At 31.7% G+C, this 16560-nt stretch overlaps 2 protein-coding genes across 2 annotated transcripts; one reads left to right on the top strand and one right to left on the bottom strand.

The window, feature by feature from the left end:
- Nucleotides 1–16: 16 nt before the first annotated feature.
- Nucleotides 17–1235, bottom strand: LOC106794234 (uncharacterized). Its single transcript, XM_014762803.3, has 2 exons — nucleotides 788–1235; nucleotides 17–294 (listed from the first exon to the last, which is right to left on the bottom strand). Exons 1-2 carry the CDS (start codon nucleotides 959–961, stop codon nucleotides 127–129), a joined length of 342 nt encoding a protein of 113 aa, XP_014618289.1. The 5' UTR covers nucleotides 962–1235; the 3' UTR covers nucleotides 17–126.
- A 9854-nt stretch (nucleotides 1236–11089) lies between these two features.
- Nucleotides 11090–13688, top strand: LOC100809268 (probable 2-oxoglutarate-dependent dioxygenase AOP1). The gene is made up of 3 exons (XM_003535801.4): nucleotides 11090–11522; nucleotides 11866–12190; nucleotides 13207–13688. The coding sequence occupies exons 1-3, from the start codon at nucleotides 11146–11148 to the stop codon at nucleotides 13426–13428; spliced, it is 924 nt and encodes a 307-aa protein (XP_003535849.1). The 5' UTR covers nucleotides 11090–11145; the 3' UTR covers nucleotides 13429–13688.
- The last annotated feature ends 2872 nt before the right edge of the window (nucleotides 13689–16560 follow it).

Genomic DNA, 16560 nt, shown 5'->3' with positions numbered 1-16560 from the left:
GACAATGTAAGTTGTAATATGGAAATAATTCAAAATCCGATGAGGGAAAATTACAGGATATGAAAGTTGAAATCCTGATATTGGCAATTAGTAGTGGAATCCTGATATTGTTTTGCAAGCCCTAAATCAATTATATAAACCTGACAAGAACAACGCATTATAATCCACAAGAAATAGATTTTTGTTTTTTTTGTTGAGGGCCTTGCCTTCATAGGCCTTTTCGAAAACCCGTGGGACACCAGCAAACAGTGTTGGCTTTAACTCCATTAAATCATCCCTCAGGGCGTTCAGATCCTTCAAGCAAACAATTCAAGAAATTCACAAAAATTTATAAATAAAAAACACAGAGAATATTTATGCTTCATGATAGTATCCATAGTATCATGTCAATAGTTAATAATACTACCAAGCAAATCCAGATTAACAACAAATTGGTGGACAAACATACTCCATGATAGTATCCAACAAATGCACCCTTACAGAAAAAGTACCTTTAAAAATTTATATACATATTGCAGAGAAAGCCATAATTAATCAATCTTGTATGTCTGATTAAAACTAGGCATACAAAAACTTCAACCTCGAAACCAGAAATTTGAGCTAGTTGACGTAAACATTGAACAAAATAATATTAATAGATGCAGTAGGGGAATCAACAGACATTCCAAAAAAAACCCTCCCCAATCAACGAAGCAAACTAAATAAATAAAATCCATCCATATCCCATACTCCAAACAAATTTACCAATCTCCAGCACCAAAATCTATTCTCGAAGTCTTTCTCGTACCCGAAATCCGTTCACTTTCCGCACGAAACACGCGTACGCGCACCAGGTTTGTCTTTGGCGCGTGGGTTCTTCCGCGACTCCTTTGACACTCGTTGTCGTTGACCCTATGACAGTTGTTTCTTCTATGTTGTCACTGGCTCTGACGGCGCTGTAGTCGCCAGCATGGCCGAACATTTGCAGTTATGGTTGGATGAGGCAGCGTTGTTATTGCTTCTGGAGCCGCTGACCTTGGTGGCCGAAAAACAGAGGCCCGTTATCGAAGAATGGGACAGAGATCAAAGGAATAATGAGAATATATTATCATTCATTAGCATAGAGAGAAATAGAGAATAAGAGGAAGCAAGGACGACAAAGAAGGGAAGAAGGTGGAGGGGGTGGTGGTCAAAAGAGACTTTTGAATGAAATGAGAGAGAGAGAGAGGAATAGAAAAAATGGTGTTGGCGTTGCAATAGGGTAGGGTTGGGGGAGGAAGAAGAGAGAGATATTAAAGAAGACGAAAGATGAAAATAGGGTAGTGAGAGAGACTTCTCGTATTCCTGATTGTATTTCTGCATGCTACATCGGTTCTTTAAGAACCGATGTCATAATGCAATTTCAAATACAGTTATTATAAAATTGGCTTTAAAATTTTAAAAAATGTCACCATTTTAATTACAACATCATTTTTTATATAACCTTCATAAAACCTGCCTTATAGAATATTATTTTATAATAGTGATTAAGACTATAATAAAGGACACATACATATTCACACTACCAACTATAGTTGGTGTCTCCTTAATAAATAAAAAAACTATAGTTGGTGGCAAAGTTAACTCTAAAATGTTCAACACATAATAATACTGGAACATGTGGGATTTAGTTTTAAATACCAATGTTGATAATATATGGCTGAACGAGTCATTTAATTAACTAAAATCACTTATAAGAGGGACAACACTGACTTATATTGATCTTGGTAAAATGCATAGAGTTAGCAAAGGTGCACTAGAATAGGTAATTTAGTAACGTTGTTCTCATAAATTTCTGTTAAAGTCTCGTATATTCTCATTCTGATTTGTACCATTATGCCATGAGTGCTAGATCCTTAATCTTGCACTCAATAAATCAGAAATTGAACATAGAGTACTTCATGCAGAGTGAGATAAATTTGCACAGCATGGTTTAGAATCCCTTGTAGTATCATACCAGATAATTGATTCATTGCATATATACTCTCTTGCCTATGATCATTTCATGAATATATACCATCTTTAGCGTATTCTTTTCTCAAAATCAAAGAAAGTCTCTTGATACACCATTAGCTTGTTACAATCCTCCTGATAGTGGCGCATCTCTTTGTTTATTAGAAATCACTTGCTCTTTTCTATGCATATATAACTAAGTAGGCTACTAGCTAGATTGATATCAAAATCTGTGTTCAGTTCATTGGTTATTAGAACTTTATTTTTATAAATATCACATGAGATAATAAAGTATTGAAAATTGTTTTATATGGATAGATCTTTATTAGCGTATCAACTTGATATATTTGTGCGGGGAGAGTAAATGTTAAGTATATTTCCTACTGAGGAAAAATGACCGAGAATTCAGAATTTGGTTAATGAACTTCTGCAATCTGCAGCAATAGAATTTAACTAATATCATGCGAACAACTTCTTTGAAAGTTACGTAACGGTCAATTAAGTTAAAGTTATTTATCTTATTATTTTAAAAATCCCTCCAATATCTTTTATTTTTCTTTATCTCTACTCCTATCTTATTATGAATCCTATTACACATAGGTTTAAATATATTTTTATTCATACAATTTAATTTTTTTATTTTTGTTCCTGTATTTTTTTTATAAAATGTGTTTATTTTGTTTTTCATCTTTAAAATATTTTAAATAATATTTTTTAATGTTCAAAGCATTTTTTTAATGTTTAAAACACTTTATTAAAAATAAAAACAAAACAAACATATTTTATAAGAATTAAAACAAAAAAAAATTATAAAAAAAAAATAAAAAAATACTAAATTATAGAAAAAAATATTTAAACTAATATTTTATTCTCTTTTTTCGTCCTCTCTTCTATAAAACACATTAGATTAGATGTTGATGTAACATTTTTCTTTATTTTTATACACCGTACCGTCATACCGTGCGTTGGATTTTATACTTGGATTACCAATATTATACTACTCCTTAGCTTACACTCCAATAGTTGATACACCATTACAATCCAAAACTAGAAACAAACAAGTTATTTCAACATAGTACACAAGTAACTTTATTTATATATATATATATATATATATATATATATATATATATATATATATTATGTTATTAATATGAAATTATCTTTTTAATTGATAAATTTTCGTCGGAGATTTTAAAACGTATATAAGATGAATATTTTTTTTGCAATACGACTTATTTTATACTTGATTAAAAAACACAAGTGACTACTACTTGTGTAATGATTATTGATTTTTTTATATATTTTATTTACACAAGAAGATATAGATGGAAGGAGACATAATTCTGGTGGCCCATATGACTTCGGTTTTGGCACTATATAGCCTATGCATGCAAGGGCAAAGACCTTCATCATTAAGAACTTTCCCAGACAAAAATACAAGATTTACGTTCGGCAAGATATATTAGATAGGGACTGAAAAGCAATTATTAATTTATTAATTACTAGAATATCATTTTATAACTTAATCTTCTCCACGAATCTCTGGACCACCATAATGCGGACCATCTCCAATAATAAATATTAATTTATTTATATTGGCATGATTTGTTTTAACTTACATATTATAAAATGAAATACTCCGTAATGCTACTAGTTTTTCGATCATCTTCAAAAAAATTATTCCTTAATAATGTGTCTTATTTAAAGTCATGCATATACATATACTTTGTCAATATACGATGTTAATCTGGTCCCTGTTGGAAGCGTCCACATTCACGTTCCAAATCTTTTATTATATTTTATTTAATTATTTTAAAACATTTAATTATTTTGAATCTGGTCCATTTTTCATTCATATTCAACTCAAACCCATATCTTTGTAATATATTTGCAACCACCTTCAGTAACAAATAACGTACGCATCCTTTATCTCACGTACTGATAACTTCTTATCTCACGTTCTGATGATAACAAGTTGAGAGCTCTGTGATGGACAGACTCTATATATAGGATGGGGTGCTCTCAGTTTTGTATCATCAAATTCACTTCTCTATTCAGAAAAAATACACCATCTATTCAGAGTGAGTAAGGGTCTGGAAGAACAAAACTGTCTTTCAGGTTCGTGTGTGCGCCGCTTCTCGTTCAATTTGCAATGGCTGGAGGTACGCTCGTAATATATTTAATTTCCACTGTTTGATCTAAATATGTCATTTAAATTAATTTGCATGTTTAGATCAGTATATGTTTATTTTTACATTTGGTATCAGAGCCACATAATACCTCTGCCTTGCCTTTATTATGCTTTGTTCAAATAAAGAAGAAACATGAACATTCAGCGTTAAGCAATTTTTTTTTTAAATATTAAAAATTGTGGCTGAATTTAATATTTAAATATTAAAAGTTTGAACCTCTTTGAGAGAGCGTAGAAGGGAAGCGAAGTTAACTTTTATATATTAAATAATCTGTTACGCTGAGAGGATGAAGATGTGCATGCACATGTTTACTGATGTGAAATTGTTAATATATATTGTTTTCTGAAAATTCTAAACAAAGCATGCCTTGATCCAGTGGTTGATGCGGTTAGTATTACCCTTCTGTTGTGGGTTCGAATCTCATTGCTACCTTGTGTTCCTTATTTTCGTTTTTTAATTAATTAAAAGGAACGCAAAAACGTTTTGGGCTGGTTTTGAACCCTTACCCTGCAAGCATGAAAGTACTCCCTTGCTAAGCTACTGCAATTTAATTGTTTATTAATTGCAGTTCATGTGTATTTATAACTTCTGAAGGATAAATCATTTATGCACAAACGGTTTAAAATTGTGTGTCTCTAAGTTATGCTGAACATGCAATATTATGTTAAATACTGGTATGCATTGGATTTGATCCTTTAAAGTTTATTACATGTTGAATGGATATACGTACAATGTTATTTTGAATTGGTATACATGTAATTTTTATGATTCAATATTGAGCACATTTGCATTATTAAGTATGTTTATGCAAAGATTATTTTTGAATGTTAAGTGATTAATATAATTTTATTAAATTAGAGAATAGCCACAGCATCTTTAATTGAGTAAAATTATATGTTAAATTTATAATCACATTAGAAATATTAATTGTGATTAATCATATGTAATGTGATGAAATCTACCCACAGGAATTTTGTTATATTTGTATGATTAATTAGGATAAAATATTAAATTATATTTCTTAATTTACCCACAGGAATTAAGGAAAAGAACATGATTTAATAGTTTTATCATAAAGTTGCATGATGAATCTAATTGAGTAGGATTTTAGCCCACAGGCAAGTTTTGTGTCACTAGATTCATATATTGAGACATGATTTGCATTGACAAAACATGGCATTTGTTTAGTCTCAAATTTTCTTAATGAGCATGTGTGTTTGTTTGCAGTTTCACAATCTATGAATATTTCTTGTGACCTTCCCATTTTGAAAGGTGATAATTATAAGGTTTGGAAGGAAAAAGTTCTCCTTCATTTGGGCTGGATGGATATTGACTATGCTATAAGGAAGGATGAGCCACCGGCTATTACTGAAACTAGCGAACCTGATGCTGTTGATCTTTATGAAAAGTGGGAGAGATCTAATCGTCTCTCTGTTATGTTCATAAAAACCAACATATAAGCTAGTATCCGGGGTTCAGTTGACCAGCATGATAAGGTCAGAGATATGTTGAAAGCCATTGATGAATAGTTTATGACCTCTGAGAAGTCGCTTGCTAGCACACTCATTATGCAATTCTCTTCCATTAAGCTTACTGGAACGAGGGGTGTGCGTGAACATATCATGCGCTTAAGGGACATAGTGGCTCAGTTGAAAACCCTGGAAGTTACCATGTCTGAATCCTTCTTGGTACATTTCATTTTGTGAACCCTACCTCAACAGTATACACCCTTCAAAATCTCCTACAACACACATAAGGATAAATGGTCTATTAATGAATTGATGACCATGTGTGTTCAAGAAGAGGAAAGATTGATAATGGAAGAGTGTGAGAAGGTAAATTTGACTACTTCTACTTCTGGAAAGGATAGGAAGAAGTCTGTAGGCACCAATAAAGGAAGGATTCCGACTCAACCAACAATTAAAAAGGAGTCAAAGTGTTTCTTCTGTAAAAAGAAAGGACACATGAAGAAAGACTGCCTCAAATTTAAAAGTTGGTTTGAGAAGAAAGGTACACCATTGACTTTCGTTTGTTATGAATCTAATATGATTAATGTGAATCATAATACATGGTGGATTGACTCTGGTTCTGCAATCCATGTTTCTAATACCTTGCAGGGTATGGAAAGCCTAAGGAAGTCAGTGGGAAGTGAGCAGTGCATCTACTCAGGGAGTAGGATGAGCTCGCATGTAGAGGCCATTGGAATGTGCGTCTTAGTTTTAAGTAGTGGCTTTAAATTACATTTGGAGAAAGTTTTTTATGTTCCTAGTTTCTGTAAAAACTTAATTTCTGTTTCTAAACTTGCACCTTTGGGATTTTATTTTAATTTTACAGACTTTGGTTTTAATTTACTAAATAAATATGAAATTATTGGTTGATGGTCTTTATTCGATTGAATTGAAAAACGACACTACTTCTATGCACGTTTCTGTTGGGTTAAAACGATGTATTGTGAATGAAGAATCCTCTATGTTGTGGCACCGGAGATTAGGACATATCTCTATTGAGAGAATCAACCGATTAGTAAATGAAGGAGTACTTAGTACTTTGGATTTCGCTGATTTTGAGACTTGTGTAAATTGCATTAAGGGTAAGCAAACTAACAAGTCTAAAAAGGGTGCAAAGAGGAGTTCTAATTTATTAGAAATCATACATACAGACATATGTTGTCTAGACATGGATGCAAATAGTCCGAAATACTTCATAAGTTTTATAGATGATTATTCACGATATATGTATCTCTACTTACTTCATTCTAAGAATGAAGCTTTAGATGCCTTTAAAGTTTTTAAGGCTGAAGTTGAGAAACAATATGGAAAACAAATTAAGATCATGAGATCAGATAGAGGTGGGGAGTACTATGGTAGATACACAGAGGATGGACAAGCACCAGGTTCATTTGCGAAATTTCTTCAAGAACATGGGATTGTTGCCCAATACACTATGCCTAGTTCTCCGGATCAGAATGGTGTGGCAGAACGAAGAAATCGAACCTTATTAGACATGGTGAGAAGCATGAGGAGTAATGTAAAGCTTTCTCAATTTTTGTGGATTGATGCTCTTAAGACAGCTGCGTATATATTAAACCGAGTTCCAACCAAGGTTGTCTCAAAGACACCTTTTGAGTTATTCAAGGGTTGGAAACCAAGTTTGCGACATATACGCGTTTGGGGATGCCCGTCTGAAGTAAGAATTTATAATCCACAAGAGAAGAAACTAGACCCTAAGACTATTACTGGGTATTTCATTGGATATGCTGAAAGGTCTAAAGGGTATAGGTTCTATTGTCCATCCCACAACACTAGGATTGTGGAATCAAGGAATGCAAAGTTTCTTGAAAATGACTTGATCAGTAGGAGTGATCAATTTCAGAACATTTCTTCTGAAAGGGATCACTATGAAGCTGAACCTTCTAGGACAAGTAATATGTTGGTAGTCATTCCCACCCCTCAAGTTAAAATGGGTGTTAGACAACCAGTGATTGAAGTTCCACAATCTGTTGAAAGTGATCATGTAGATCAAGTTGTTTGTGAGGAACAACATGATGATATTGAACAAACTGGTGAAGAACCAGTTGAACAAGTTCCTCAGCAAGATGACCAAACAACATTAAGAATATCTACTAGAGTAAAAAAGACAGCAATTCCTAGTGATTATGTAGTGTACCTACAAGAATCAGACTACAACATTGGAGCCGAAAATGATCCTGAGACGTTTTCACAAGCCATGAGTTCTAAGGAATCAAATTTGTGGTATAATGCTATGAGAGATGAGATGGATTCTATGGCATCTAACCAAGTTTGGGATCTCGTTGAGTTGCCTGTTGGTGTAAAAGCCATCGGATGTAGATGGGTCTTCAAAACAAAGAAAGACTCAGAAGGCAACATTGAGAGACATAAGACAAGACTTGTTGCTAAAGGATTCACTCAAAGAGAAGGAATTGATTACAGAGAGACCTTTTCCCCTGTATCTAAGAAAGACTCTCTTCGAGTAATTTTGGCATTAGTAGCTCATTTTGATCTTGAGCTGCATCAAATGGATGTGAAAACGGCGTTCCTGAATGGTGATCTAGAAGAAGAGGTTTACATGAAACAACCTGAGGGATTCTTATCTAGTGTTGGTGAGCACTTAGTCTGCAAGCTTAATAAGTCCATCTATGGATTGAAACAAGCCTCCCGCCAGTGGTATTTAAAATTTCATGAGGTTATTTCTTCATTCAGCTTTGAAGAGAATGTCAGATCACTGTATATACCAGAAGGTTAGTGGGAGTAAGATTTGTTTCCTTGTATTATACGTAGATGATATTCTGCTTGCGACTAATGATAAGGGTATGCTATATAAGGTGAAACAATTTCTCTCAAAGAACTTTGATATGAAGGATATGGGAGAGGCATCTTATGTCATAGGCATAAAGATCCATAGAGAAAGATCTCGAGGCATTTTAGGCTTGTCTCAAGAAACCTATATCAACAAAGTTTTAGAGAGATTTAATATGAAAGATTGTTCACCAAGTGTAGCTCCCATTGTGATGGGTGACAAACTTGCTTTGAGTCAATGCCCCAAAAATGATTTTGAGCGGGAACACATGAAAAAAAATATTCCATATGCTTCAGCAGTTGGAAGCCTTATGTATGTTCAGGTTTGCACTAGACCTGATATTGCATTCGCTGCTGGAGTCTTGGGAAGATATCAAAGTAATCCAGGTATTGACCACTGGAAAGCTGCAAAGAAAGTGATGAGATATCTTCAAGGAACAAAGGATTACATGCTCATGTACAGACAAATTGATTGTCTGGAAGTGATTGGCTACTCCGACTCATACTTTGCTGGTTGCGTTGATTCACGAAGATCAACATCTGGTTATATTTTTATGTTAGCCAGTGGAACTGTATCTTGGAGAAGTGCCAAACAAACCTTGACTGCTACTTCCACTATGGAGGCTGAGTTTGTTTCTTGTTTTGAGGCTACCTCGCATGGTGTATGGTTGAAGAGTTTCATGTCTGGCCTGAGAGTTGTGGACTCTATTTCTAGGCCATTAAAGTTGTATTGCGACAACTTTGCTATAGTGTTTATGGCTAAAAACAACAAAAGTAGAAGTCGAAGTAAGCACATCGACATCAAGTACTTAGCCATAAGAGAACGTGTTAAAGAAAAGAAAGTGGTCATTGAACACGTCAATACTGAGTTAATGATTGCTGATCTTTTAACTAAAGGCATGCCACCAAAGAATTTTAAGGATCATGTAGTACGAATGGGACTTAGTTCCATGTTGTAATTTCATTGTACGTACATTTGTTATTTTCAATGAAACTCTTATTCAGTTAGATATTTTCTCATATGGTTTTGGGCACATATTTATTTATTTCGAGAAAAATCATTCGATTTAGATATAGAATAAACATATGGTTTATTTATTAAGTTGAGAGCTAGTGTTGAGAGACTTGATATATTGTGGTACATGGAAGATACTACTCATCATCAGAGGACCTATCGCCATGACTCATATATTATGTTTCTTGTTATGGTTGATGTTGGGATAAATGGACCAAGTGGGAGAATGTTGGAAGCGCCCACGTTCACGTTCCAAATCTTTTATTATATTTTATTTTATTATTTTGGAACATTTAGTTATTTTGAATCTGGTCCATTTTTCATCCACATTCAACCCATATCTTTGCAATATATTTGCAACCACCTTCAGTAACAAATCACGTACATATCATTTATCTCACGTACTGATAACTTCTTATCTCACGCACTGATAACTTCCTATCTCACGTTCTGATAACAAGTTAAGAGCTCTGTGATGGACAAACTCTATAAATAGGATGGTATGCTCTCAGTTTTGTATCACCAAATCCACTTCTGGAAGAACAAAATTGTCTTTCAGGTTCGTGTGTGCGCCGCTTCCCGTTCAATTTGCAATGACTGGAGGTACGCTCGTAATATATTTAATTTCCGCTGTTTGATCTAAATATGTCATTTAAATTGATTTGCATGTTTAGATTAGTATATGTTTATTTTTACAGTCCCAACATGATATTGTTGTTAGGAAATGATCACATTGGATACATATTCTATAAAAGTATGTATCAAAATATATATCAGGTAATAAAGTACTCTTTAGCCAGTGAAACCAATAATTAAGAAAGATAGACATATCAATCATATAAATATATGGGTTCTGAAGGAAGTACAACTTATGCTTTCTGTTCTAGATTTTACCATAGAAACTGTTCAAGATTCCCCTCCACGAAAGCGTGGGTACAGATAAGGAAGCAACACTAGAGGGAACTCAAAGTTTCGCAGAAAAATGTGGCCTAACGGAAATGATCAGTTTAAACCATTCTACTAAAAATAGATCGACACTTTAATTTTAAGCACCATTTCAAATCTTAATCGGCAGTAATTGATATTTTCATAATTTTTAACATACCAAATGAATTCAATTCTATTCCCTTTGATCAACAAAAAATTACTATATATAATTGATCTTAAGCATGGTTTTCAATTCCGGTTGCGGTGAGTTACAAAACATTTAAGTTGCAAGCAATTGAGAAAATGTAACTGATGTAGCTGCAATTATGGTCGTGATGTAGCTGCGGTCACTCGAAAACAACATTGCGGCCACAATTACAATTGTGGACCTCAATTTAACATCATGGTACCAATAGTTATTAAATGTCATTATCCAATTAAATCATGGTTTTCATATCTTTAATATTTTATTCCTTAATTATGTGTTTTATTTGAAGTCATATACATACTTTGTCAAAATATGGTGTACATGTTATCTGGTCCCAAAATGATATTGTTGTTAGAAATTGGTCCCAATATTGGGTACATATTCTATAAAAATCGTATCTAATTAATATATAATTAAATAGACATGAAGGACAGCCTATTCTATAAAAGTCATAATTAATATGTATGTTCTCTTTAACCAGCGAAACCAATAATTAAGAGAGATAGGCATACGATGGGTTCTGAAGGAAAACCTATGCTTCCTGTTCTAGATTTCACCATAGAAGATTTGAAGCCAGGGACCAATTCCTGGTTATCAACATGCACAAGTGTGCGCCAAGCATTTGAGGAGAATGGTTACTTTGTTGCTGTGTATGATAAAGCTTCTATTGAGCTACAAAATGGTGTATTTGGCTCCATGAAGGAGCTGTTCGATCTCCCAACAGAAACCAAACGAAGAAACATATTTGAGGGCATGCCCTTGAAAGGCTACGTTGGACAGCACCCCAAGATTCCCCTCCACGAAAGCATGGGCATAGATCCGGGAACAACACTAGAGGGAATTCAAAGTTTCGCAGAAAAAATGTGGCCTCATGGAAATGATCAATTTTGGTATGGTACATACCCGTATAATTTACTGTCTTTTTTTTTCTTTTCTTTTTTCTTATAGTCATGTTATCAATGTGAAGTATTGATCGGTTTGATCGATAATTAATTTTTATTAAGAAACCTGAGTAATCACTTTAGTGGAATGTCTCTTTCCAATGATATTTTTTCATCCATACCATTTGAATCTAAAATTTTATTTAAAAAGATAAAGTTTAGTTCTACTTAGACCAAAGACTTATGGATTATAATTTCTTGCTTATGATGAATCAATTATTTTACCGCATGGTTTTATGATTAAATACTAAAATGTTTTTATTACCTTCTTTCTTGTTGTGGATTTATCTAGTAAATATATATTTGAATATGCAAAGGTAGCTGAAGTATTGAATCGGATGGTGGTGAGAATGATATTTGAAAGTTATGGTCTTTTGGAGCACTATGACACATTCATAGGGTCTACAAATTATCTCCTTAGGCTTTTGGCACACAAAGCACTCGAACAGAATGAGCCTCAACTGGGTTTTGTGGCTCACACTGACAAAAGCTTCACAACTATTCTTCATCAAAATCATGTCAATGCACTCATGGTGGAGACAACGAACGGTAACTGGATTGATGTTGATTTCTCTTCACCTACTTCTTTTGTTGTAATGGCTGGTGATGCACTCATGGTGAGAATAAATTTCGACTACTTTATAGCTTAATTTTCGGGATATGTAGGCTATTTAATTATTTTTGTCTTGTTTCTTTAGACTTGAAGCTTAACTTTTATAGTTCAAGAGAGTCAAGGCAACCAACAAAAGGGACTTGACTTAATTAAGTTATTTTTATATTAGATGGGATATGAAGATTGTATTTACAGAAATGTTTATTTGAATAAAATAATTTCTATACACTGTGAGGATAAAATAATTTTACACTATCATTTAATCATAAATCACCATTTGAATTACTTTAAGATAATTATTTTAAAAGTTAACAAACTTATTTATCATATATGATAAATTGTGATTTGATGACTCTATAAAACATTTTACACTCTTAATATATAATCATTTTTTCTCTATTATTATTATTATTATTAAATAATAATAATATTATTATTATTATTATTATTATTATTATTATTATTATTATTATTATTATTATTATCATAATATTACTTTTTCATAGCTCAATGCATTTTATATTTGATGTTATATTTGTCTTTGTCCTTGATCATCTTATTTGTCTTTTTCTTTTTAAAAAAACATATAACAAAAAGTAGTTAACCAAATTTATTTTCATGTTTTAATTGTAATCTTTATGAAAAAAAGGAGAAATTATATGATGTGAAGTTGTTCCAACTTAATTAGTAGTCTTAAATTTGAGACCTATATGTAGTAACTATAAAAATTTGAAGGGTGAGTTTGGTCACTTATGTTAATTCTTCTCAACTTGAATAAGATTGTCATATTGATAGTATTTATCAAAAAAAAAAAAAATCAAAAAGAGTAGTTGGGAATATTTAGACTGTCATTCCCTCTAAGTTGAAAATTCAAGAGTTGATGCCTTTGGCATTTTACATTTTACATAATTTTACTTGGTAGTCACTAGAAAATTTGTAGTAAAAAAAAAAAAAAAGACTAGAAAATTCATGTCATGAAATTGTTATGAATTGATTATCCAATTTGGTTTATATATACAGGCTTGGAGCAACGACAGAATAAAGTCCCCTAATCATATGGTTATGATGAATGGGAATGAAACAAGGTACTCTCTAGGCCTGTTTGCCTTCTACAGAGGAATTCTGAAAGTACCTGAAGAGCTAATTGATGAAGAACATCCATTGCAATATAAGCCGTTTGATCATCTTGCATTACTAAACTTCACTTACAGTGCTAATATGAAAGCCTATTGTGGCGTGTGAAAAGCTTGCCAAGGTTAAACTTTCAGCAAACTGTGTGATATGTATTTCATATAGTTCTTCCTTTGCAAATAGCTACACTAAACTTTGGTTGTGATGTGATATTTATTATCTGGTCAGTTATGTATTCTAGATTTGGCTTGTATTATAAGTGCTTTCCAAATAAATTGCTGAATGTTTATCATCGTGTAAATGATGTTGTATTAAAACTCTGTATATCGGTGCGGCTAAGTTGCAGTTTTAAGATCCTTTTTAATTTTTAATCCGTGATTTTGTTTTTTTATCTTTATTTTTATTTTATTGTAGTCCTATATTTTAGAAATTTTTTAATTCAGTTACAATTTTCAATTTTTCAAATATTAATTTTTATTTTTTATATTTTAATTAATTAATTATTTCTTTATGCTACTTTAAATAAATATGTCACATCTAAGATTTAATTAAACAAAAATAAAAGAATTAGAATTAAATAATCTTTTGGTCCTTATAAAATAGGATTTTTTTTAATTTATTTTAGTTCTTTAATATTTTGTTTTACTCCTAATTTTTTTTGTTTTGTTTTACACTACTACAAAAATATTCAACATCGATTGAAAAAGTCATCTGTTCTGAAACCAAAGTTGACATATACCTGATAATATTGATTATCAAAAAACTAATGTTACTTGTTCTTCGTAATAATATTTCTATCATATTTTTACATCGGTTTTGCTCTAAACTGATGTAGAAAGTAGTTGTTCTACATCTGGTTTGAACAAAACTGATGTTGAATACTAGATTTATATATCGGTTTTAGTTATAACCAATGTGGAATAATTACTTTTTACATCAGTTTAAACTAAACCAATGTAAACTATCCAATTTTTAAAAAGATTATTTTTTTTTTGTTTTTAGAATAAACTCAACCTGCAATTCAAAAGATATTAGACCCAAGCAGTTCTAATGATTCAATATATATTTATATTAGAATTACTAATACATTTACAAATTGTTTCATGTTAATAGTTGATACAAATCATGTTTACAATTCTAATTCAAATCAAAACTTTGCTAAAATACAAGTTATATTATTCTAAGCATTCAATGCTCTGTTTATAATGGCGTTGGATCCATAAAACTCTGCAACATATATACAAGAATCATAAGTTAATTTACATTATATAATGGAAAGTTTAATATATTAGAGTCAATAATTATTTCCCTTCAGACTTTTTTAAGTTAATGAAACTTACAATTTGTAAAACTTATTTCCCTTGAGACTTTTTCAAGTAAATGAAACTTAAATGATTTTTTTTTTCAAATAAACAAACTATAGTACCTTATTCCAACCATTCTTGATAGCCCCTAAGACTATGACCAACATCCAATGCATGATGTAATAGTCACACTCAGTCCCTCTAGTTTGAAAATTACTCTAAATTCAATATAAAATTTAATTATATCTCATAATTTCAAACTAATAAAATGTCAATAATGATATTCTAGCATGTTTATATTAAATTACTTACTTTTAGTTCAATCGAGTTAATTTTCAGGGATGAATTTGAGTGTTTACAATGCAATTCCTTCAAAGCTCTGGTTAAAAGAAACACTCGTGAAAATTGTAAGATCGAAACATTCATATATATATATATATATATATATATATATATATATATATATATATATATATATATATATATATATATTACGAAGGATATAGTAAATATGTTTCCAATAAAAACTTACTGGTTAACTATGTTTTTTAATATAGGGTCAACATTCTTGTGCAAGGAACAAAACCATACAACAACATTGTCCCTAGCACAAATCATCACAAGTTGTCAATGTTGTATGCTTTGGAGAGTAGTTAGTTACAATTCATACATATTATAATTGAATTTATTAAGTTTTCCTTACTAATTCAAGTAAGTTCCCGATTAGACGTCTTTTTGTGATTCTTGCATCCATGTTTTAATTAATGTACTCTTGGCATTGTTGTTGTGTATTCCCATTATCCTGAATGCATTGAGACTCAAGAAATCCATACACAGAGCCATAACCCAATCTCATACTTTTCTTATTCAGACACCTATTTTTATTGAAATCAATTGTTAATGAATTAAAATCAATTAGTTATTGGACCTAAGAATTAATCGCAACTTACATGATGCAAAGTTGGATAACAAAAATGTTAAGGCATTTATTGTCGTATCCTATTTTTGCCAGATCAGTGGAATTTATGCGGACACCATCATTGTTCACCCTAAAGATGGAAGGATCCCATGACACCTCAAAATCATTCTTGTATATTTGTGCGCTCACCATAAGAAATTCCAAAATAGGATCATTCTCAATCGATTTCTTTGACCCAAGTGAATCCTACATAGTTAATAAACATAAGTTCTGTGGAAGTAATGACTTCCAAGATTATTTTGATGATGCCAAAGAATCAAGAGTTAAGCAAGTGCCAAAGAATCAAGAGTCAAAAAAGCTTCAAGAATCAAGTTTCAAAGAATCAAGGTTCAAGAATAATCAAGTTTCAAGATTCAATCAAGTTTCAAGAATCAAGATTCAAGAACAATCATGATCAAGATTCAAGAATCAAGAGAAGACTCAATCAAGATAAGTACTAAAAAAGTTTTTCAAAACATTGAGTAGCACAAGAATTTTTCACAAAATCTTTTACCAAAGAGTTTTACTCTCTGGTAACCGATTACCAAAATGTAGTAATCGATTACCAGTAGCCAACATTGTTTTCAAAACTGATTTACAAAGTTGTAATCGATTACCATGAGCATGTAATCGATTACCAATGTTTTAAAATGTTAGATTTCAAATTTCAAGAGTCACAACTAGTGATAAAACATTTTCAAATCATTTTTAAACTTGTGTAATCGATTACCAGTGTTTCTAAACGTTTTGATTTTCAAATTTAAACATGAAGAGTCACATCTTTTGATGTATAATCAATTACACTATAATGGTAATCGATTATCAGTGACTGATTTCGAAAAATAAATTACCAAAAGTCACAATTCTTAAAGTGACTTGTTTCTGAAGAATTTTTCAAAAGTCACAACCTTTAAGTGACTAGTTTTCGAAAGAGTCACAACTTTTAAAGTGACTAGTTTTCAAAAGAATCACAATTTTAAA

This window comes from Glycine max, chromosome 10 (assembly GCF_000004515.6).
Source record: "Glycine max cultivar Williams 82 chromosome 10, Glycine_max_v4.0, whole genome shotgun sequence".
In the NCBI taxonomy this organism is placed as follows: domain Eukaryota; kingdom Viridiplantae; phylum Streptophyta; class Magnoliopsida; order Fabales; family Fabaceae; genus Glycine; species Glycine max.
The sequence above is the reverse complement of the archived record's forward strand: the minus strand, read 5'-3'. Positions and strand labels throughout refer to the sequence as shown.